At 42.3% G+C, this 22704-nt stretch overlaps 2 protein-coding genes across 2 annotated transcripts; both read right to left on the reverse strand.

The window, feature by feature from the left end:
* Positions 1-776: 776 nt before the first annotated feature.
* LOC308326705 (uncharacterized protein) lies at positions 777-8075 on the reverse strand. The gene is made up of 6 exons (XM_080779701.1): positions 7827-8075; positions 6483-7636; positions 5665-5895; positions 5263-5379; positions 4209-4428; positions 777-3987 (listed from the first exon to the last, which is right to left on the reverse strand). The coding sequence occupies exons 2-6, from the start codon at positions 6750-6752 to the stop codon at positions 2054-2056; spliced, it is 2772 nt and encodes a 923-aa protein (XP_080635827.1). The 5' UTR covers positions 6753-7636; positions 7827-8075; the 3' UTR covers positions 777-2053.
* Positions 8076-14497: 6422 nt separating this feature from the next.
* On the reverse strand, positions 14498-16659 carry LOC308327174 (gastrotropin-like; the record flags this gene model as incomplete). The annotated part of the gene is made up of 4 exons (XM_080780389.1): positions 14498-14548; positions 15305-15394; positions 15483-15658; positions 16593-16659. 4 exons carry the CDS (start codon positions 16657-16659, stop codon positions 14498-14500), a joined length of 384 nt encoding a protein of 127 aa, XP_080636515.1.
* Between the last annotated feature and the right edge of the window lie 6045 nt (positions 16660-22704).

Genomic DNA, 22704 nt, shown 5'->3' on the forward strand with positions numbered 1-22704 from the left:
GTTAATCTACTAACTTCAATTGTTGATCAAATGCTGTTTTCTCATTGTGTTTGTGAATGCGTCAGGCTAATGGGGATAAACCAAAGTTGTTACCCAGCATTCCTTGTTGCCCTCTCATCCAACCTAGGGCAACGACAAATGCCAGGATGATAATCTATATTTATATAAGTACCGTATGTTTTGTCCACTCAAAAATGTCTTTCTTAAAAAGAATTGTATATTTAAAATATGATTCATATTTTGGTTTACGACATTAATTTTAGATGACCCAGTTGAAAAGTGTTTATGCTTGAATACAGATTAGTTACAAAACATCAATTTTGTAAAAGAAAAAAAAAATTAGTCTGTTTGACGAGGTAGTTATTTTGAAAACAAAGGGAAAAAAAGAAGAAATCTGTGATCAGTGATCACAAGGAGTCACGAAAGATTGTCCCAGTTTTACTACTTTATGTATTTTGATATAATCTATTTTTTTTTTACTGCGATTAACTGTAAACTATAGTAAAGTCATGCTATCTGGGGACATTTAGCAATGGCGAAGTTTCTTTCTTTCTCTAACCAAAGCCAATCAACATTAGTATTGACCTAGCTCTGGTCCATAGCGTTAGAACAAGGAGTTCTCCTCCTAATGCTATGGAGCAGAGCTAGTATTTACCAGGCTCTAGCAGTGAAATGTAATTCTCTGATTGAATTCATTGCTGATTGTCTGATTTCTCTTTCACAGAAAGCGTCTGTATTTTATGTGCTGGATATGTAAAAAGATGCATAGACAAAAATAACTTTTAAAATTGAATATATGTTTATTGTGTGTAAAAATGCAATAATTTATAGTCTACTAGTGCTTTTCAAAATGTACATTATTTGAACAAAAATCTTAAACTGAGGCATTGCTGTTGTGACACTAAAAAGCAAGCAAATGTATATATTTGAATAGAAAACAATTATGGCTGTTTACATTACAAGTGCCAATGAAATGTACTGTAACAATGAGGTTGTTGTGTGGTGTCTCATGTATATAATATATTCATTATCTATAACTTCCAAGTGCTATGAATCATCCACCACCCACTGAGCATCAGAAATGGTTTTATCGCCACGACACGTACATGTACAGTACTGTATGTGTATGACACTCCTCACCGAGAAGAATCCAATTACATGCAACTGCATTACAGTCATCTCAGTACAAACTATATTAAAACTAAATATATTGTGTAATCTTCATAGTTGTTAAAGTAAAAAAATAAATCAGATGACGGACAGCTAACTCAGACAGGGCTGCAAAGTCATAGATTAGATGTGATGAAGTTATTGAAAAGGATGTAATCTAAATTTGGTCACCTTCCAGTTCTGCCGGTATTTGCAACCCGCTACGGAGAACGTTAGTCGCTTCCTTATAGCGTGTGCATAAAACAGCCTGTCGGTATCACGTTGCACTAAAAACAAACTGTTCTTCTAATCAGCCTTTTCTAATACAATCGTGAGACTGTCACAGTAAGTACACCATGTTTGCTATCGGACATCGAAGTCATGTTTAATATAAAATTATCAGTGTAAAAAAAAAAAGAAGCTATGAAAAAAGAAACCACAAGAATATCACTCATTAAATTAGGCCACTGTGCGAGGAGGCGAGGCAGAGAGGTGGACACAGTAGAAAGACAACACAAGCACAAACGTCATCTAGTCTAGAAGGGATCAGCATAAACATTCTATGTTGTCGACTCTGTCCCTCCATCAGACGAGCCCTGGCTGTGGGGCTCCGTCGGCTCATAGACCTGATTCTTTATTTCGGCGTTCTATAAAACCACAATAGTAAATTATTGTAAGCAGGCTGTTTATAGTTTGATAATACCTTGCAACTTTTACTCAGGTCGCCTTGGGTGAAAGTGGTGTTCTCCTCTGGGATCCATCCAGTACATTGAACAAGATCAATATATTAAACAACTCAGAACTCCTCGAATAAGTATTGTATCCGCAAATCTGTCAGACCATATCTAGACCCACTTTTTAGCTCAAAACTCATTGGTTGATTCGAAGTGCAGTGGGCCTGTTCTCATGGCGCTGTGTGTGTGAGATTTAGTGTGGGTGTCTGCAGAGTGAACGGTAAGTATTGAGGGGCATACAGCGCAGACATGGCCAAGGACGGATGGTAGGGTACTGCCCTGCAGCCTACGGGCAGGACTGTAGTGGTAGGGGCTGGGTTTGAAGACGGGAGGAAAACTTCAACATAGCGGCCAGTCTCTGGATCAAACAGCATCTTCCTCTGTGGCTGGGGAGGCACGTCCATGTAGAAGCATTGGCCACTCTCGGGGTCCACTAGCACATGACGGGTTGCATGGCCGCTGTAGAGGCCTCCAGGGGCAGCGGGAGAGGGAGCCATGCCAGGGTACACAAACTGTGTCCTACCCTGTTGGAATTCGCCTCCTGCATTTGTGGGAAGGAAACCCTGTACGTTGCACATGATCTGTGGTTGCTGCTGTGGTTGCTGCTGTGTTTCAGGGGGGACTTTGCTGCTCTTGTTTTCTTGACTTGCTATCTTGTGAGGAGGAGAGTATTTAATGAGACCTTTGTAGCCATCTGGGTGGTAGGAAGATACACCCGGTGTTGTTCTTTCCTGCTTATCCTCTGACTGGGTCCTCTTCAGCGTGTGAATGGTAGAACTGGGCTGGGCCTGGACCAGGGGGGGAGGAGGAGCCTGAATGTAGCTCACAGGGCCCTGGATGTAACTCCCCAGATGAGCCTGCAGAGCAGCTGTATAGCCAGCCAAGGGGGTGGGGGTATAGAAATAAGAGGGCAGCATAGGTTGACCTGGATATCCCAGGATATGGTTTTGTCCCTGGGGTGTAGGAGGCAAGATGGTCTGCTGGGGCTGACAGGGACTGGAGCTGGGTGGGAGAGGTCGCTGTGAGTCCAGTGTAGAGGAGATAAAGCTGGGAACCGTATGACGGGAGTTTGGGGTCACTGCCTGGGGAGGTTTTTGCTTCGGACCAGAATCTGAACGGATGGGCTCTGTAGACTGATCAATGGTAGATGTCTTGCTCAGCATGTTTGACAAGGTTTTAGGCCATGTCTGATTAGAGGGTTCTTGTTCAGTCTGAGCCATGGCTGGCTGGCTGGCTTTTCTTTGTTCTGGGATTGGATGACTGAATCGTTCACACTCTCTTCTCTCCAGTGATTGGCCGAGAGCTGCAGTTACCCTGGCAACGTATCCTCTCGAAGCAGGAACGGAAAGTGATGGCTGAGGACCTGTTTGAGATCCCTTCCTATTTGTTATGGTTTCATCATGACCTTTAACCCCTACAGCCTGCTGGTAGCTCGGAGGTGGACTGTCTTCTTGGCCAATCACCTTGTACATAACCGATGGACTGTGATTCTGACCAATGCCGTTGTCTGTCGTCATAGCTGATGAGGCAGCCTTGTTGTTGTTTCTGAAGGACAGGTTGTAGGTGTTTTTCACCAAACTCCGCATGTCCCTCACCACGTGAACCGGAGCCTTGGCTTTAAATACACTGGTTGCTTTACCTCCGGGGCAGCTGGGAAACCTGAGTTCCTCTCCTCCAGCTTCCCCCTCCCTTTCCTGGTCTCCAGGCTGTGTGTGGCTATTGGCCTCAGGCGGCCTGCCCCCCTGGCTTGGTGGCAGAGGCCCTGAGCTCTGTCTAACAACAGGTTTCGTTTGGACCTGTAGGGGCTGAGCGGTCACATCAGTGGAGTTGGACTGAGAAGCTAACTGCAGGTAGTTTTTGGTACTTGGCTCAGTTGAGTTTTTCACATCGTTGCTACAGCAGGTGTTGACTGAGTTAGTGTGTTTGTTGCAGCTGTTGTGACTATCTGATGAAGCGACGACGGTACTCTGCTCCACCTGCATCTTCTTCGACAGGACACTCTTGATGATACAGGAGGCCATCTTGGTTTTGGTCTCGTCCAATGAAAGGGACTTTTGTAGACGTTGCCGTGGGTTACTTTTACTGCGGACAATCCCGGGCAACCCTAGGAGCATAGGAGACAGGGTTAGATCAAGCAGCTGTTAATGATACTTTCAAATGCTAACATTCAAGTGGCAAGTGGGACCATTTGACGAGAGACATTAACATAAAATGTTACTATTATTACTGTAGGTGCAAATGTGATGAATGTGAAGCTCGAGCAATCCTGAGAAAGAGCAGGCATGCTCCGTAAACATTCCCCGGACAAAATTATCCTTTAATCACCTTGAGTCTGAGTGGCCCCTGCTATTATGCCCTTGTAGACCCTGTTGTTGTGGCTGTCCTCAGGGTTGGCCTGCACCGAGCGCTGGTGGAAGGAGGCTGGCATGCTGTGTTGCCGTAACAACCCCTCAGGACGATGATGTGGCTGAGGGGAGTGCAGCTTATTGGCTGACTTCTCTCCCTGAGCTCCTCCCCTTTCACAGGCTTCCTCCTTGTCTTTGACCTGCTCAACCAAAATCAAAACAGCCCAAAATCAAAGATTTTGACAAAGCCTCTTATACTGCTACAATAGAACATTAGATTGTATTATGTTATTTAAAAGATAGACTATACTGTTGCTAAAATAATGGCCTAAGTAAAAAAGAAAAAATCGGCCTACAGTAAGTAATCCTCTGATGTTACATAACCGACAGCGTTATGTCAACTCAACAGTCATACATGGGTATAAAATGTTTGGGTGAAATGATTAATAAATATAACGTTATTGGTTCAGTTGTTTCTGTTTAATGAAAAACTTTACAATTACAGAGGCCATTATTTTAGAAAGACGTCGATACGGTATACGGTATTCCACGAATCTCTGTTTGTCTGTGTGCGTATCTGTCTGTGTGACGTGTGTGACGTGCTCTCATTGGTTGCCATGTCCACATTAGGTCTTTCCCAGAGTGAGTATAGGCAGTTGGTAGATGCATTATGAGTGGTTGGGAAGAAGGTGTGAAAGTGAGCCGCCAGTAAATGGGCTAAGTAGTAGTAGTAAGTAGCCTTGCCGAGCCATGAGGCCCATAGGGCAGGAGCCTTTCTCCTGTTTCTGTAGCGTGAGGCAGCTTGATGTACAAGTACACCCCCTGGACATGACGCTAGTATGTCACAGGGACTTACCCCCAATCCAACCCTGTGGAGTGTCAAGCATTTTTAGAGTCTTTGGTACGACCCGGCCGGGGATTGAACCCCAACCTCCCAGTCTCAGGGCGGACACTCTAACCACAAGGCCACTGAGCCGGTCGAAGGGGACAGAGAAAAGGAAAGAGTGGAACACCAGAAGATAAGAGGTTAGTACCACAGATTTCTCCTCGCTGGCTGGGTTGAGGTTCTCCTCTGGCTCTGAGTCCCTCCTCCTCAGCTGAATCTGACGTTTAGGAACCATCCTCTGACCCGGTTTCTCCTGACCATTTTCCTGGGAAACAGAGAACAAAATCAGTAAAAGCAGTAAAATATAATGTTGTGTGATAGAAGAATGTATGTATACACGTGCACATGGCCGCCATAACTGGGACTGCAAATATTTTAAATTTTTATCATTTGTTCTGCACTGTCAGTTTATTTTACTATTTAATTGTACTTCTTTTCTATTCAAACGTATTTATTGTGCACTCTGTGGCCTTAATGTTTTGTGAAAAGCACTTCTAATTGCACTTCTTCTTCGTTATTATAATATTATTATAATAACAAAATGAATTACCTCTTTCTCCATGGCCACATCCACACATTCAAAGCCGCGGCCCACGTCTGAACCCTCTTCGTCAGATGAGAGGATGACAGAGGGAGAAAAGTGGAGGGAGAGATCCTCCTCTGACCAGTCGCTGATGTCGCTGCCCTCGTCTGTCATCTCCTCTTCCTGGTCTTCCGCTGAGGGGCGCGAGGAGGAGCGCCGGCCGGAGAACACCTCCATGTAGTCGGCCTCTGCTGAGCTCTGTCGGAACGCAGAGTCACAGACACAGGTTTGGGCTACATTACGCAATCAAGTCCTCAGTGTAAAAACTATTGACTCCGAAAATGGGATGAAGCAATTTACCCAAAGCCACCCGTAATGGTGCATTCACAGTACACGGGCAGATGTAAAAGATGCAAAGCTACACAGTGTATTTGTAGCTGTTGTATAGCTTTTGCAGCAGCTTCAAAGCGTCGGATTTTGCTTCGTAGCTTCACGTTGCCGGCTTCCATTGACAATGAATGATCTAGACTGCGTCTTTGCATCTGCCCGTGTGAAAGCAACATCAGTGTTAAGTTAACACTTGTGATTTTGCTGTGTGGTACATAGAAAATGTATTTAATCCCACATGGTATAATTATGTTTTTATATGTATACTGTAGTAGGTACATAATGTAAGAGGAAATAATCTGTGGGGGCATGCGTGTGTGTTGTGTGCGTGCGTGTGCGTGCGTGCGTGCGTGTGAGAGAGAGAGCGAGAGAGAGAAGAAACACTGAAATGAGATTCATCACACATGCACAAGCTAACTTGGCAAAGAAATAGCTTTCCTATAATTCTGTTCTCTGACCTGGGCTTTGCGGTTGCTGTTGCTCTGGACGTCCCACTCCTTCACATGAGTGATGTCGAGATGGTCTCCTTGCGTGTCCTCTGCGTCTCCCTGCATGTCGTCTGTGGCATCGTGGCATGGTTTGGTCTCTGTGAGGTTCTGTGACAGCCGGTCCACCTCAGGGCAGCGGTGAGCGCTGAGGAAACGGCCCTCTTTTCTCTTTCCTCCTCCTCCTCCTCCTCCTCCTCCTCCTCCTCCTCCTCCTCCTCCTGTCCCTACCTTACTGGTCATGATCCACCTTGTACACTCGATCTCTCTTTCTTCTTCTCTTTCTCTGCTCTTGACTCAGTGTCTCCTTTTCCCCTGTTTCTCTTTCTTACCTACTTGACTCTCATTTATATCTTTGTCAAACTTTATTCTCTCTCTCTCTCTCTCTCTCTCTCTCGCCCTCTCTCTAAAACGTCTTGAACCTACTCTGAACCCTGAGATCCCACTGGCTTGTCTTCTTTCCGTGCGTTTCTCTCTCTCTCTCTCTCTCTCTGTTCTCTTTGAATAAGGACCAGTCTTACCTGGTGTGAGAGGGAAAGTAGGATGACGAGAAGCTGTGAGGAGGAGGACCTGGCAGATGTGGGCCAGGGTGGACTTGAACACAGCAATGGCACCTGAGTCTTTCCTCTGAAGGTTGCTTACACAGCCAGCTGAGCTATAGTGTTATGGATCCTCAAAGTGCCACATACAGGCTATATAGCACAATGTTCAGTGGCCCTGTTTAGGGAAAGTACTCTCGTGAAGAAAATCTAAACTGAGTTACACAATAGCCCTGTTTACAGTACACGTTTCTACTAGTATAGAAGCACCTAGAAAGAGGGTTGCTCTGGGGCTGCAGATCAGATGAAGTGGCTGCGCGTGTACTCCAGTAAAGAGAGGTCACGTGTGTTTCAGCAGGGGAGAGTCCCGGGTTAGAGACTGCAGCAAGTGAACCCGGGCCGGCACCACATTCACAGGAAAGTCTTCATCGAAAAAGCAGCCTGAAGGAAATTCTATTTTTCATAATCTCTCTGTCTCTGTCCCCACATCTGAATCTGGCTCCGTAAGGCCACTTCACATACAGGTTTAATGTCGCTGAAGGCCCAGTTCTTGTGCACATAGGTTAACATCCACATCTACTTCAGTGCCTGTTGAAAACACCACAGGGCGAATAAATTAAGTAAAAATAAGTTTGGTCATGGGTTTCTGTCATTGGAGTACATGGTCTGCTGGACTCAACATAGAAAAGTGCCTGCTGGAGCTTAAGATTTCTCAGAAGACTTGAAGTCTAAATTCAAACTGTGAATGCATACATTTTCTGGATCATTCTTCACTTGCCTGTTATTCCAAATTGTCAGCATGATTCCTAAGTCAATAGGGTTTGCAGCCTGTATTCATCCAAGTTGTGTCCACTGTGTAGGAATCTAGTCAGACTTCTGTATCCAAAATGTCTCTTTTCCCATAGGTTCTAGCATAGTTTCAGCCCAAAATTGACTCTGATTTGAGCCTGATCCAAGATGGAGTTTGAGTCTGTGTTCAGTTTCAGTAGGTGCCGCACAAAATAATCCTGCTGTGATTGAGCTGAAGCCTCTGGAAGTTTGACTGCTGGCAGGTTGCAGAGGCAGTGGAATAACAAGCCTGGCAGAGGGGAGAGACATTCCTGAGAGCAGAGAGAGAGGGGGGGGGTGTAGAGGAGGAGAGAGACAGGGGGAGGGACGGAGAAGTAGACATGGTTGTTGATAGGAGATACAGTGAGTGATTAGAGAGCGAGGAGAGGGTAGAGAGACATTGTGTTGGTATCAGATCACAGGCTGAAGGAAAGTAGAGCGTCAAGAGACGTATTAGATCAGATAAGATACTGTAAGCTAAAATAATATTAAGATAATATGTTAAGATGAGATATGATACGATAAAAGACAAACATTTATTGATACCTGTTGGGAAATGCAGGTGTCATAGCAGCAACGGCAGTGAGAATGAAACACAGGAGTGGTACAGGTATAGGCACTAGTCAACAACAAAACTACAATTAATATGGTAAAATAGTGGGCTACTGCCTCTAGATATGTATACTGGATGTCCAGGTGAATTCATCAATCGCCCCATAATATATGAATGAATATAAGTACAGTCACAAAACAGTTATCCTTAACGGTTCGACAATGTACCACCAGCTAATAGTTCATGTGCAAGTGCGCGTCAGTCCATGCAGGACTCAGGTAGTGTCAAGAGTCAACTCGGTAGCAGACAGAACATGTCTCAAAGCTGTTAAAGTCTTAAAGTAGAGAGAGAACGTGTTGGTGTACCAGAGGCGGGGAGAGTGTTGGTGTCAGAGAGCAGGTTTCAGACACTCTGCTATTCCTGGAACTGAGTGACAGAACAGCCTGCTCCACACTCACTTTCTCTGCACTCTCTCGCTCTCTCTCCACCCCCACCTCTCTCTTTCCATCCCCCATATCTCTATCCTCTCCCTCTCTATTGACAGGACAAATCCATGTGAATTATGTTTATTTGGTTTCAATGGAGTGTGTGCCTGCAGGGACTACCTGAGACAGAAATAGTCTGCCTGTTAATGGGTTGTTGGGAGAGGAGAGAGAACAGCAGGGTTGAGGGGTCCACTGCTGATATCCCATCTCTCTCTTTACCCCCCCCCCTACATCTTCCCTCACTCCTATAACTGAAATATCAACTAAATCCATCTGTAAGCCAGTGGTAATTACAACAAAATATGATGTGCAATGTGCATGCGTGCGTGTGTGTGTGTGCGCGTGCGTGTGTGTGTGTGTGTGTGTGTGTGTGTGTGTGTGTGTGCGTGTGTGTGCGTGTTACGTTTTATGTACTGTAAGTGAGAGGTTTAAGCAATCCCTCCACCTGATCTGACTTAAAGGCATTTTCTGCTGAAGTTTATGTGTGAGTGAGTGCGTGCACGTGTGCGTGCGTGTGTACGGGTACATGAGACAGCAGGTTGTGAAAGAGTGTATGACAGCAAATGTTGCACATGTGTGCTTTCATGCATGTTTTGTTTTAGGCCTATCTCTGTTTGTTTCTATAATGCTTTCCCAAACCTCAAGAACACTTAACAGAAAACGGAATAATGGAACCAAGTTTGACCCGGACGGTTAGCTCAACCGTCTGGGCGCCTCGGCTGCTGAGCCAGCCTGACGGCTTGCCGCGGGTCTGACTCCCGATCCCCATGGCCTTTGCCGCGTGTCTTCTCCCCCATCTCTCTCCCCATTTCCTGTCAGACTACTTTCAACCTATCTGCTCTGTTTCTTATTTCATTGTTGGTTTACTCTTGATTGAAATGTTCTTGTTTTATTCCTGTTATTTTATTGTACAGCACCTTGTAACAACTGTTTTGACAGGCGCTCTATAAATAAAATTACCTTACCTTACCTTACCTATCAATAAAGGCAGAAAAAGCAATATGAAAAAGAAATATGGAACCAAGTTGCAAAACAGTCAAAACATTAGAATTTACTACAAAAAGAGGCCAACATTGGAAGGAGAGATATTCTCAATCTTTGATAATGTACTTGTATGTCCCTACCCACAACAGTATTGCCCACAAGCCATATTTAGATGAAAATATCACATGGCATGATGGCACTCAACTTCTGTTTTTGGAGGGGTTTTCCCCGTAAAGACCCCAGGGTTGAAATGTCAGCAAGGCTTAGGGAAGTGAGTGGATATTTCTTTAATTGTACAATGATTCAGCTTCCTGGTTATAAATAGAGCTGTTTCAGATCACATGTGGGTCAGGGACATTCCTTGTCATTGTCGTCATCATCATCATCATTGCTGTTAGGATGGAAGGAGGTTGGCCTATACTATACTATTTTTTTGTTAGGTGAAACTGAAACCTGACTAGTGAATGCTCATGAAATGTAGAAGACCTATAGTCATTCATGAGTCATTGGTTTCCACACACGCTGCTGTCATGTATTGGTTACTCAGGTCACATGACCAGGTAACAGGAAGCAGGTAACAGAAATCTTTAGAGACACTCAGACACCCAATGTTATTAACGTAATGTTATGATTGAGGCCGACCGGTTGAGAGGAGTGTTTGTTACTAAATAAAGAAACTAGTGCTTCTTTCACCTGACAAATATCAATACGTGATCCTTTCTAGTTTAACATTACCTTACAAAGTTCATAAAAGCGGCAAATTTAGCATGACGCTACTTTAGGACCCACTGATGGATTCAACCTACTGTATATCTATTCGCCACGTCTCTGTTTGTGTGTACGTACGTCTGTAATCCCCATAACTCGAGAACCGTTTTCCCCACCGACTTCAAATTGAACACACACGCTCCACACCCCCACAGCGACGGCAGTGTCTGGTGTCGAGTCCGTCGGAATTCCGGTTGTCCAGAACCAGCACAAAAGCCTCTGCCCGGGGTCCGGACGATTGATCACACCTGATCACCTCTAGATCTCCATATATGGACCTGGCCTGTTCTGACATCACAGTGATGTTCTGACGTCTGCATAGACTCCATATTTGAGCATGCCTGACAAAGGCAAAAACTCCATGTATGGGCATAATAGGGACACAGACATACCGGTAATAACTGGGTGGGTCATGCATTTCCAACTTGCATCGTTCCAAGTATAAAAAAGAAAATATCAAAGTAAAGTCAAAGTACCTTGCGTGTGTGTGTGTGTGTGCGTGCGTGCGTACGTGCGTGCGTATGTGTGCGTGTACAGCTAGTATTTAAGAGATATTGCTGGATTATTTGGCAGTCTCTATTGCATCTGTCAGTAGGTTATTTAGCCAGTTCACCTGCCAACGTGCCAGCCGGTCATGCCAGCATGCCGGTCACTCAGTCTAGCATGACAGTAATTCTTCACAGGATTATTGGCCGTTATTTGTTTGTTATCTCTGCGCTGCCTTGGTTTTCCGATCTGGGGACCAGTGGTCTCTGGTCACATGCCTGCTACTACTACTTCAACGTCATCAACCCATCAGCACAGGCTCCAGTACAGTCAGCTATCAGCAAAGAGAGAGATAGACTGAGAGCTCTGTGCGTGCGTGCGTGATAGAGCCATTCTATCAAATGTATGTAACCAAGATACACTAAGGTCTCGTGCTCTTCCACTGTAAGGAGTGTGTGTGTGTGTGTGTGTGTGTGTGTGTGTGTGTGTGTGTGAGAGAGAGAGGCCAGTTCCCTCTCAGCAGTGCATGCAGTGCATGTATCGTGTCATGTATATATGTGCGCGCGTGTGTGTGTGAAACAGAGAGATTTGCTGGCTGAACCTGTTAACCTACTGAGTCACACTCAGCATGGCAGCTATCAGGCCAACACTGGTCCTCTCGGGGGGGACTCTGTCCTTCTGTCCCTCTGAAGCATTATCTCCTGACCTATATCAAAGGCCTGTATGTCACATACCAGCCGTGGTGGACAAAGTATACTCAAGTAAATACTCACCAGTCACCAGGTATTCAAAGTACATTTTCTTTCTATTATTTGTTTACTTGAGTACTGTAAGTACATTACATGCATTTGAGCAAGTAAGTGTATTTAGTTACTGGACACCAAAAGGAGGTCACTGTGATCCCAATGAGATTTGTAATTGGGTTTTTTTTAGGGGCCTATGCCCAGCTTTGTGTTTGCGTGTGTACCACATAGCGATGATTTGATTGGCTGAGGACAGAAAAGTGAGGATGCCAAACATGATTGGCCGAAGTGTGCGAGTGTGATTTATTTTATTATTATTTTTACCAATCAAAAATTGGCGTTGCCCATCTGCTGACCATTGGCAGAAGAGAGATGAGAATAACAGAACAGAAGAAAGTTGATCAAACAGCTATAGATCAGGATTTTGTGCTTCTCTTCTTAAAAACTTTGCCTTTCATAATGATTCAAGTATCGTTGCATTTTATTTCTCATTCATTCATTCATCTCATAATTGTAGTTCATTTGTTTACCCATTTACTTTATCAAAAGCACTTTGCAACAGTTGCATTGAAAAAATGCAATGTAATTGGAATGTATCATTGTTGTTATTATAAACAACAAGATAGCATAATGGAACTGCACAGTATACGTACTGTGAGGTCCTAGCTAGCCTTTCTGGGTCACACTTATTAAGGCCAGGCTAATTTAAGCCCATCTATTTATCTTTGGGAAATATTTTAGCAGTCCATTTGGCTCTGTTGCAGCAAACACAGAGCATATCATTATACCCACTGTCAACAGCTTGCATAGCTACCATACTATTCCCAGCCGGAGCCATATAGTCGATGCAGACACGCTGAACTATGTCACAATATTAATATTTATCCCCCTATACTCTCAAGTATTGGCTCAAGTAATATTAAAGTACTGTCCAGATGGCAAACATGAAGTATTCCAGCTGGCATATATTCCCCACTTAGCGACAGTAGTGGAGTGCAGAATGTGGAGCCAACAATGGCATCCAGTGAGAACTGTAATAGCCACCAAATTTCTGTGAATGGACCATGAATGGACCATGCTACAGGATGTGTTCAGGTTTTAATTACATATTATGCAGAGTATGCACAAACGGTTCTAGAGCATTTTCTGAAGTCGTGTGGTGTAAAACACTCCCCAGTGACAGTGAGAAGCCCAAGAATGCAGACTATTTGACAGTCATGTGCGGCCCAGCTGGCTCATATCAGCAGCTATCAACTGCTGTCCATCAGCAGAGCATGCTATTGTAGTGGTTTTCAACCCTTTTCATATACCAAGGTCCATTATTTATTCATCATTTGAGCCATGGACCACCATTTCCTGAGATTTAGCCTCAGCTCACACTCACACCCAAAACTAAAGAATAGTTTGTTACCGTTTTTTTTTTGGTCAACAATTACATGCTGTATTGATGTGGTACCATAGGAGAGATAACAGGCAAACATTTATCAAAATAACAAATCACAATAACATAATTCTTCTAGAGCATAAACCCCTCCCGGGTCCATTTGGTTTCATTTTACGCTCAAGAGTTAAAGATTTATAAGGGTTCATTTGGTTACCAACTCTCCATCATTTAGCATGGGGCCCACCTAACCAGCTCAAGTACCACTGGCTGAAAACCACTGGTCTAAACACCTATCAGCTGTCTGTGCTTCTGTGTGTTCTACTTTTTATTTTCCTATAATGGTACTATTCCAAACTCAGAACTGTAATACCACTGGTGGTACACTAGTATACACATAGTTATACGTTGCACTATTATATTATTATTATTTTAAATGAGAGATATTATATTTACTGGTACTTATATCTGTGTTTTGTTTGAAGCCAGTCGAGTGGTTTTATTTGACCTGCTGGTTGTGACCATAGAGTTATGGTTCTTGTAACTTGTTTCTACAGTTTACTGGAGGTCACAAGTCAACGATTATAATCGGTGCATTAGATTGGTAGCGACCTCCAGTGGTGAAAAGAGGTAGCATCAACCATGGTCACCATCAGATCAGTGATCACTCCACCAACCTCTTTCTCTCTCTCTCACTCTCGGGGCCCTTTTCCACCCAAAGAACTTTGGTTCTAGAACTGGTTCCATTCCAGATTCTTGGAACCTTAAGGTGCTTTCATGGAACCAGTGGACATTTTTTGGTTTCAGTATTCAGTTCCAAACCAACGTTTAGGGTTCTGAACCAATTGATTTTCAGTGGAAACACTCTGAACTGGTTCAATATTAGGTGTGAAAAAGGTGGAAAAGGGGCGTGCGTTTGTGTGTGTGTGTGTGTGTGTGTGTGTGTGTTGCATGGAGGCAAACACACACACACACACACACACACACACACACACACACACACACACACACACACACACACGCACGAACGCAGGCACACACACACACACACACACACACACACACACACACACACACACACACACACACACACACACACACACACACACACACACACACAAAAGAGAAAGTCACAAACTTGAAGGCATGCTGTACGTTCTTTACGTTTATTTAGGTCTCAGAGGGTGAAGGTCTCTGGTTTTGGACTTGAAAGTTCAGGCTTTAGATCTTCTTACTGGTCCTCTTCAGAACCACTGAGCCAACTGTGGAGGTCTGGAGAGTAAAAGGGACAATTTTACGTTGCTGTCGGGAGGAGACCTCATAACTCTATTATTGAGGTTTTTGATTTGGCATAAATCAGTGCTATTGAACACCCTTTACTTCTGTGTGTTGTTTCGAAAATATTGGAAAGTAGTAAAAAGTGCTTTGGACAAAACCTCTTAACTCCATTGGACCCTCAAAATGTCTGCTAAAGCAACTAACTCCACCACCTCTCCCCCTCTCATGGAAGTAATTGACAATATATAAAGTTACAACACCAACTTTGATGAGGCTGTATTGCTTTGTTTTTAAAATATAAGGTTTTCTTTATTTCCTGAAAGAAATTATATTTTTCATTTCCTGAAAAATATCATTTCCTGAAAAATGAACATTTTGGAGTTATGAGGTTTCCTTCCGACGGCAGAGATATCCTCTATTATTAGAATGGTTTATTATTTACATGTCATGTCATGTAATTATATGACATGACATGTAAAACAGTAAATAATAAAACATTATATCATTAATGATATAACAATATCATGTTAATAATAATAATAACAACAATATGAATATATTAACTAATAACTAACTACTAATGCTATGAAGGAGTAGCCTGGCTAATAAGCCAGACTAATATCACACAATTCGGTCTGGCTTATTAGCCAGGCTAATGAAGGAGGGTGTGCTGCTATAAAGGTTTATGTTTACAAAGCAAAACTCTCAGCCTCTATAGGTAGCCTATAAACAAGGTTAAAGTGTGTTGACCTCTACAAGCTTGTCCCCACAGATCTCTGAGGTGTGCTGATAGTTGGGGAATGCGCAACTCAGCTTGCCTCCCTCCATGTGCACTGTGGCCTGGGGAGACATAACACAGCAGTTAAGACACACAGACCGTATGTCATAAAAGTGAGTTAAATCTGAAATGCTAACGTCTAAATTCTACCTTGAATTTCTTCCCTCCAATAGTCTCCATGTCAGCCTCTTTGTCGATGGTGAACTTGTTGGTGACGGTGGCGTCGGTGGGGTAGACCTGAATCCAGCAGAACTCATTGCCGTCCTGTGTGATCTCAGTGATTAACTTGTAGTTTCGCCCCTTCTCAATGACGTCAGCAGGTATGCCTGAAAGACGGCGCGCGTGTGTGTGTGTGTGTGTGTGTGTGTGTGTGTGTGTGTGTGTGTGTGTGTGTGTGTGTGTGTGTGTGTGTGTGTGTTTGTGTGAGAGACAGAGACAGAGAGAGACAGATGTATTTGTTGCATTTTATCATCAGGTATCTATTGCATTTACTATTAGCAGTGCAGTGGACAGCATGCAGGTGCTGAGTGATACCTGGGGTATAACCAGTGGTGGAAAGTTATTAATTACAGTACATGTACTCAAGTAGGTATTTCCAAATGTCAATGCTTTTACTTCTACTCCACTCCACTAGAGGCAAACATTGTACTTTTATTCCACTACAATTATTTGAAAACTTTAGTTTAGTTTACTTTGTAGATTTTGATATTACAAAACATGCATTAACCAATAACCTCTTCCTTATTGCAGGACTTTTGGTGTGGGAGGATTTAGGGCAGGACTGTTTTATGGAAAGGCCTCAGGTATTTACATTTAATATTTTACATTTACTCTTTCCAGACAAACTTAGAACAGAACAAATCTCAATCAAATTGCTCAGCAGAGTAGACAAAAAAAATCCCAACCAAGATTGAGCAGCATTGGGTTGTTTGAAATTATTTCCTCTCCTGCAGCGTTGTGCAATAGGTTTAAGAAACTTCACATATTTAATTAAATGTTTGAATTAAAGTCTGCAGCCTACCTATGTGATAAAGTACTTTAATAATACTGTAATTAAAGTTTGGTGGGATATAGTGATTGGCACAGCTGTTACCTCAAAGTAGCATCGACTAATGGGCCAAACCTAACTGGTGTTTTTTTTTTAGAGCTGGTGTGCTACTGCTACTACATGCCCGCTGCTCAGTAGCTGCCCAGCTAGTAAACATCACATTTCTATACAGGGATTAATATAGTAAAAGCTAACTAAAGATGTCTTCTTACCGACCAGCTTGCAGAATTCGTCATATCCCTCCTGGGTCTCAGTTTCCCATTTACCAGCGAAGGCCATGGTGTCTAGTGAGTAGAATGGTGGTTGGCGAGGAGGAAGAGGAGGTGCTGATGTGAGCCTGGGAATGGTCAAGGTACTGAGGCGTGAAACGGCTTCTACTTATATACAGCTCTGGCCACGTCTCCTCCCCATTCACCTCCCTCCTTTCATCTCCTCTCATATTGAGATGACTTTTTTATTTGATTGCATAATATGTTGTATGTTCTACAACGATGATCCCCCCTCCGTTGTAAGATTTAAAAGTTATGTATGAGATGATAAGAATTAAAAGGATCTTGGGAGCAAGCTGCAGTTACAGCATATCCACCTAGACCAGTGGTTATCAAACCTTTTTATTTTATTTAAAGTACTCCCATGACTCTGAGAGTCATAGGGAGTACGTACAGAAGCTAGGGTCCATTTGGAAAACCCCCAAAGGAACTCTGAGGGTCCCTGAACCCCACTTTGAGAACTACTGACCGAGACAAAAGTAAGGACAAAGGAAGGCAAAGCTCTCTGTCTACCGAGCAATCTTCATTCCTACTCTCACTTATGGTCATGAAGTGTGGGTCATCTCTCGGGTCATGACCGAAAGAATAAGGTTGCGAATACAAGTGGCCAAAATGAGTTTTCTTCGACGGGTGGCTGGCATCTCCCCTAGAGATATTGTGAGAAGTTCAGTCACACGAGGGTGACTCAGAGTAGAGCAAGGCGCAGTTGGAGGAAACACATCGACTCAGTAGCCTTGGAACGTCTCGGGATCCCCTAGGAGGAAGTCACTAACGTTGCTCTGGAGAGGGAAGTCTGTAACACTCTGGTAGAGCTGTTGCCCCTGTGACCCTTCAACCGCTTATGGATAAGCGGTTGAAGATGGATGGATGGATGACCGAGACACTAGTGGTGCCCAACTTAAGGGCCATAAAGTGATTGTAAAGGTTTATTAAGCCATAGAACAATGAGGAGATTGAGTCTGCAGTGTGTCACACTCTGGGGCAATAACCTCTGCTCTGCAGTATACTGTGCAGTGCCTCAAAGTTTACTGCCAAGAGTCGGTACCAAATGAAATGTCACAAACTTAACTCGAGGAGTTTGAATCAAAAAGAGAATCTGAAAAACAAAAAACTATTGGAATGTCCTTTACTATTAATTGCTTGTAATATTGGTGATGAATGAAGCAAATTCTTGCAAATGTGTGAAACGGGTTTAAACTCTGTAAAAAAAGATAATTTAAAAGTTCCCCAATACCCATCTCTGAGCATATTAGAGCCAAAATCACCGTTACTAGTCAATAATATATGTTGCAAATAAAGTACATACTGCAGGCCACTGCCCAAGAAAATTGCAAAAGAAATATTTCTGAGATTACTGGATGAAGCCATTAGTTTCACTCATCCACGGGGCTGTAGTATTTGAGTTACTCATTCACGTTCTCTGATTTCATCATTGCAGGGTCACAGTGATTTGATTAGACAACATAATTGTACTACGATCTCAAACTTCATGCTAAAAGTAATTCAATTATCGTCTGGATGTTTAACGGAGTGAAACATCATATCTTAAGTGTAAGTTTAGTTTTAAGGTATTTCTGCTTTATTGGAGTACTGTAGAAGAGTACTCATCTGCCCGGGCCCTCACCCTCTGAATACTGTGTAGAATATTCAGAGGGTGAGGGCAGATAGTTGGGATAAGGCTCCTACCGACCTACCACACAGGTTTCGTTTGGTTTCAATTCAATTCAATTCAATTCAATTCAATTCAATTCAATTCAATTCAATATCAATTCAATTCAATTCAATTCAATTCAATTCAATTCAATCCAATTCAATTCAACATTCATTGTATACATACATCTTATTATACATAAAAACATAAAGAAGGAAAAAATATATAAAAAGAACAAAATCACTCTGTCGAGTGATACACTCTGTCGAGCTGCCAACTTGCGCTTTGCACACAAGTTGGCCCTACCCCTCTTGTTAACTTACCGTCCCACAATAGTCACCGACACCTGAAAACAGTACTTGTGCTCTGCTCACGCAACCAAAACCATGACAGTAGTTAAAGTAGTTTTGCCATGGGGTTAAACAATTTAGATTGCTAGCCCTTCCTATGCCCAGCTTTGTGTGTCTGTGTGTGTATAGTATACCACAGAAATGATTTGATTGGCTGAGCACGGAATGTGATGTATGATGATGTATGACAGTGGTTTTCAACCTTTTTCATGTCACTGCCCATTATTTATTCGGTATTTGAGCCACGGACCACCATTTGATGAGATTTAGCAAAATTAAGTTATGCAGATGTTTAAAAATAATTGAGAGTGTAAAATGAGATCAAATGGACCCTTGCGGATTTCATTTTACACTCTCAACAGCTAAAGTGTCCATTTGGTTACCAACTCACCGTCATTTAGCTGGGGACCACCTGGACCCCCTTTAGGACCACTGGTGGTCCCCGGACCACTGGTTGAAAACCACTGATGTATGTTGATAAGAGTGCACTCACTGTGCTTTTAGCAGTGAAAATATCTGATTTACAGTACTTGGGTATACCAGTGACCAGCCTATATACTCTGGAATGATGCATGTCGGGAATGAATGCCTCTCCCAGTTATGCAATACTCTTGTCAGAGTACCTGTTGTTTCGTTGTGTCCCTTTTATGCCCATATATGGAAATATTTTTGAGATCTGCACATCACTCCCTCGGATCCTCTGCAATACGCATACCGAGTTTGAAGTTGATCGGTCGGACAGTTCTCAAGTCTTTGAGTCATCTTTAAGTTATTAACTTGGTTATTATTAGTAGTAGTAGTATCACTACTGTATCTGTTTCTGTATCTGCAGTGTTTCATAACTGCGGTAAACCTACTGCTGTGACAACTGAATTTCATCAACCTATAATATCTATACAGAGAAAGTTCACCTGCTAAGCATGTCCAAGAGAAGTCAAAAGGCAGCTTTTTGGATGATTTATTACAGAAAGAACTCAGTTTCTTCTTTTGCTTCGCTCCAATAATCTTAGAATAGAGCTTGACAATTATGTTTAGCTAGTCAATTCATGTTGAATTTAAGATTGTCATCAAAAATAGTACACTTTTAAGTATTCAAGTACATTCTAGTTACATGAAGCAATACTCTTTCCGGATCAGACACTAAACTCAGACTTGAAATGGTAGTCAAAATGCATGTCAAATTGTCAATGATGTGCAACTGCAAATTAATGATTACAAAAAATAATGGCAAACAATTATGGAAACCATTGCATCAAATAATGGGAAGATCATCATACCGGCTGCCGCAACCAGTGACTTGCGATGGTGCAACCACACTTGCAATTTCCCCAGAATTGCACCTTTCTGGTTCATTTGTTGAAATCAATGGAGCTTTTCTGACTACGAGATTGCCACCGACTTTAATAACTACTTCACAAGCAAGGTTAAAAATATCAGATCAATAGGCCTATACAACTCCCTAGGCTATAAAATGCCCTAAAATAGATTAATATCTGGCCAAGAGATTAAATTAAAGAAGGTGAAACAGGGGAAGAAACAGGACAATTAGGATATAGATAGACGATACATAAAATAGACAGCAAATGTTGGAAAAAGTAGAACATTAAAATAAAATAAATACAACAGTAATCATGAACCAATCAAATAGTTAAACAAGAAGGTGAAATGGCAAAGGGATTAAGGCTGTCTTATAAATGTACATTTTTAGAAGAGATTTAAAGGACGGTACTCTGTTAGTCTGTTTGCTAGTGTGAGATTCGCAATATGTAATTATGCTACAGTATCCTGGGTGTGGTACTTTAGTGAGCCATACTCGATGCCAGTTATATTGTGTAAAACGATTTAATTGGTATATGTGACAAATGTCACTGTTCATCAAAGATGTTGACCTTTGTATCATAGATGTCCCACTAATCATTATGGTTGTTTTATATTTACTTTGGCAGAACAATTCTCATTTAGCTTCTTTATATCCAAGCCCATTAAAGTGATAACACTCTTATAAAAAGGCCTTTATGTTATGTTCTCTGAGAAATTTACATTTGATATACTGTATGTACCATTCTGTGTACCATTTAATAGATGAGCCCTTATGGTACAATGCATGCATTTATTGTTTTTGTATTAGATAAGGTAAGATAAACCTCATTGCATACAGGAAATAATTAGGGGTCGATGTCGATGACGTCTTTTCTGTTACACAGAATCTACAACCATCTGGAGTTATCCGGTGCATCTGCCAAAATAATGTTCTTAGAATTCTTAACATTTTAATTTATACACCCTATTCAGCCAACAAGCTCCCTTTAATTTAACCTGTTCCATAGTTGCATGGGTCATGGATTACCTCACATGTAGACCTCAGTATACCATCTTGACCAACACAGGGGCACCTTATAGGGTATATGATTTTATCTGCACCTCTGACTGTAAGCGTAGCAATGAATCATGCCCCTTGTAAATATTTTCTGACAATTATGCCTTTATGGCTAGTCTGGCTACATTTCAAACAACTCCGCTCTCCAGAGGAAGTGGACAGTTTTGTCAGATGGTGTGAGAATGCCCATAAGCAAGACTAAGGAGCTCATTGTTGAATTTATAAAGAAGAAAAACAAAACAAAAAAAAGCAGAGGTAACGTGATTAAAGGGAGGTAGTTTTAGGTGGTTCCCTCATAAAAATACCTGGCTGCTCATGTCAATAGCAAGCTGGACTGGAAGAACGTTTTTCTAGTATTCTAGTAGTCATAGCACGTCATAGTACATATGTGTAGCATAGTAGTATAGATGTATAGCTTATATGTATAGTTTCATTATAGATACTCCACTGTTACTTTCTTAGCTACGCATGTTTCATGATAAATGTCTTTATGTGATGTATTCCCATGCTTTTGTTCTTGCTTAATGTAAGTCGCTCTGGATTAAGAGCGTCTGCTAAATGCCTAAATTGTAAATTGTAAATTGTAACGTGTCATCTGTTTTTCCTCAGGAAGCTCAGGTTATTTGAAGTCAGCAGCTCTCTTTTGTCTTTTTGCACAGTATTATTATTTGTTTTAATGTTTTTTTTCGTGGCTTTCCCCTTTATTTTTTCATATTTTTATGGAGGGATACAGTAGGCTGACAGGAAATGGGGAGAGAGATGAGGGGGTGACATGCAGTAAAGGCCATTGGGATTTGGGATCATCTGGAGTCGAACTCACGGCACACTGCCAGACTGGATTACCAGCCAAGGTGCCTGGACCGCTGAGCCACGGGCCAGGCCTTTCAAGGTATTTTTAGCAAGTGTTATTTTCTAATGCAGTTGTCTCTTGGGGTGGCAGCCAATAGTAACACCGGTAGTAGCTGCATGAGGACAGGCACAAGATGAATGAATAGATCAATAAGGTAGTATTGATTATTGGTTTGACCCCAGTTTCTCAGGAGGTCATTACAGACCTGAGAACCAGAAGAGGGAAGCTTGAGAGTATCCTGTCACATTGTTGACTACCCTTTGTATATATACACCTCTTTAAAGAATACTAGAAGCTCCACTGAAAGTTTTAGGAGCTATCTTGTTCCTTCAGCAGTTAGAATTTGTTATTTTATTGATTATTGTATGTGGCAAACTGGCCAAGTGTACATTTTGTATTCTTTGATATGACTTATTGATTGCACATTTTTTGCCTTTTGTTTACCTTTATTGTTGTTGCAGCCATTGGTCATATGGCGGCAAGCCAGTTTCCGCTTTGCAGATCAATAAAGTTCATCCTACCTACCCTATCCTACCTTTATTGATTCTCTGGGGAAATGCAGTTATCATAGCAGCGGCAGAAGCGAGGCTGAAATACAGTGAGGGCACAGGTATGGGTAGAGCTACAATTAATGTAATTGCAATAAGTAAATGTATTACAATTTACAATTAAAATGTAGGCATTTAGCAGGTGTTCTTTATCCAGAGTGACTTACAGAGCGGGAGGGGTTGTAGGGTTGGACCAAACATGTTACTGTTTTGTACTCTGGTCGAGCAGTAACTCGGAGTCAATGGAGGAAGGGGAGACATGTGAAAATGTTGGCTGGT

This window comes from Protomyctophum bolini (assembly GCF_963924005.1).
Source record: "Protomyctophum bolini genome assembly, chromosome: 13".
NCBI classification, from domain to species: Eukaryota; Metazoa; Chordata; class Actinopteri; order Myctophiformes; family Myctophidae; genus Protomyctophum; species Protomyctophum bolini.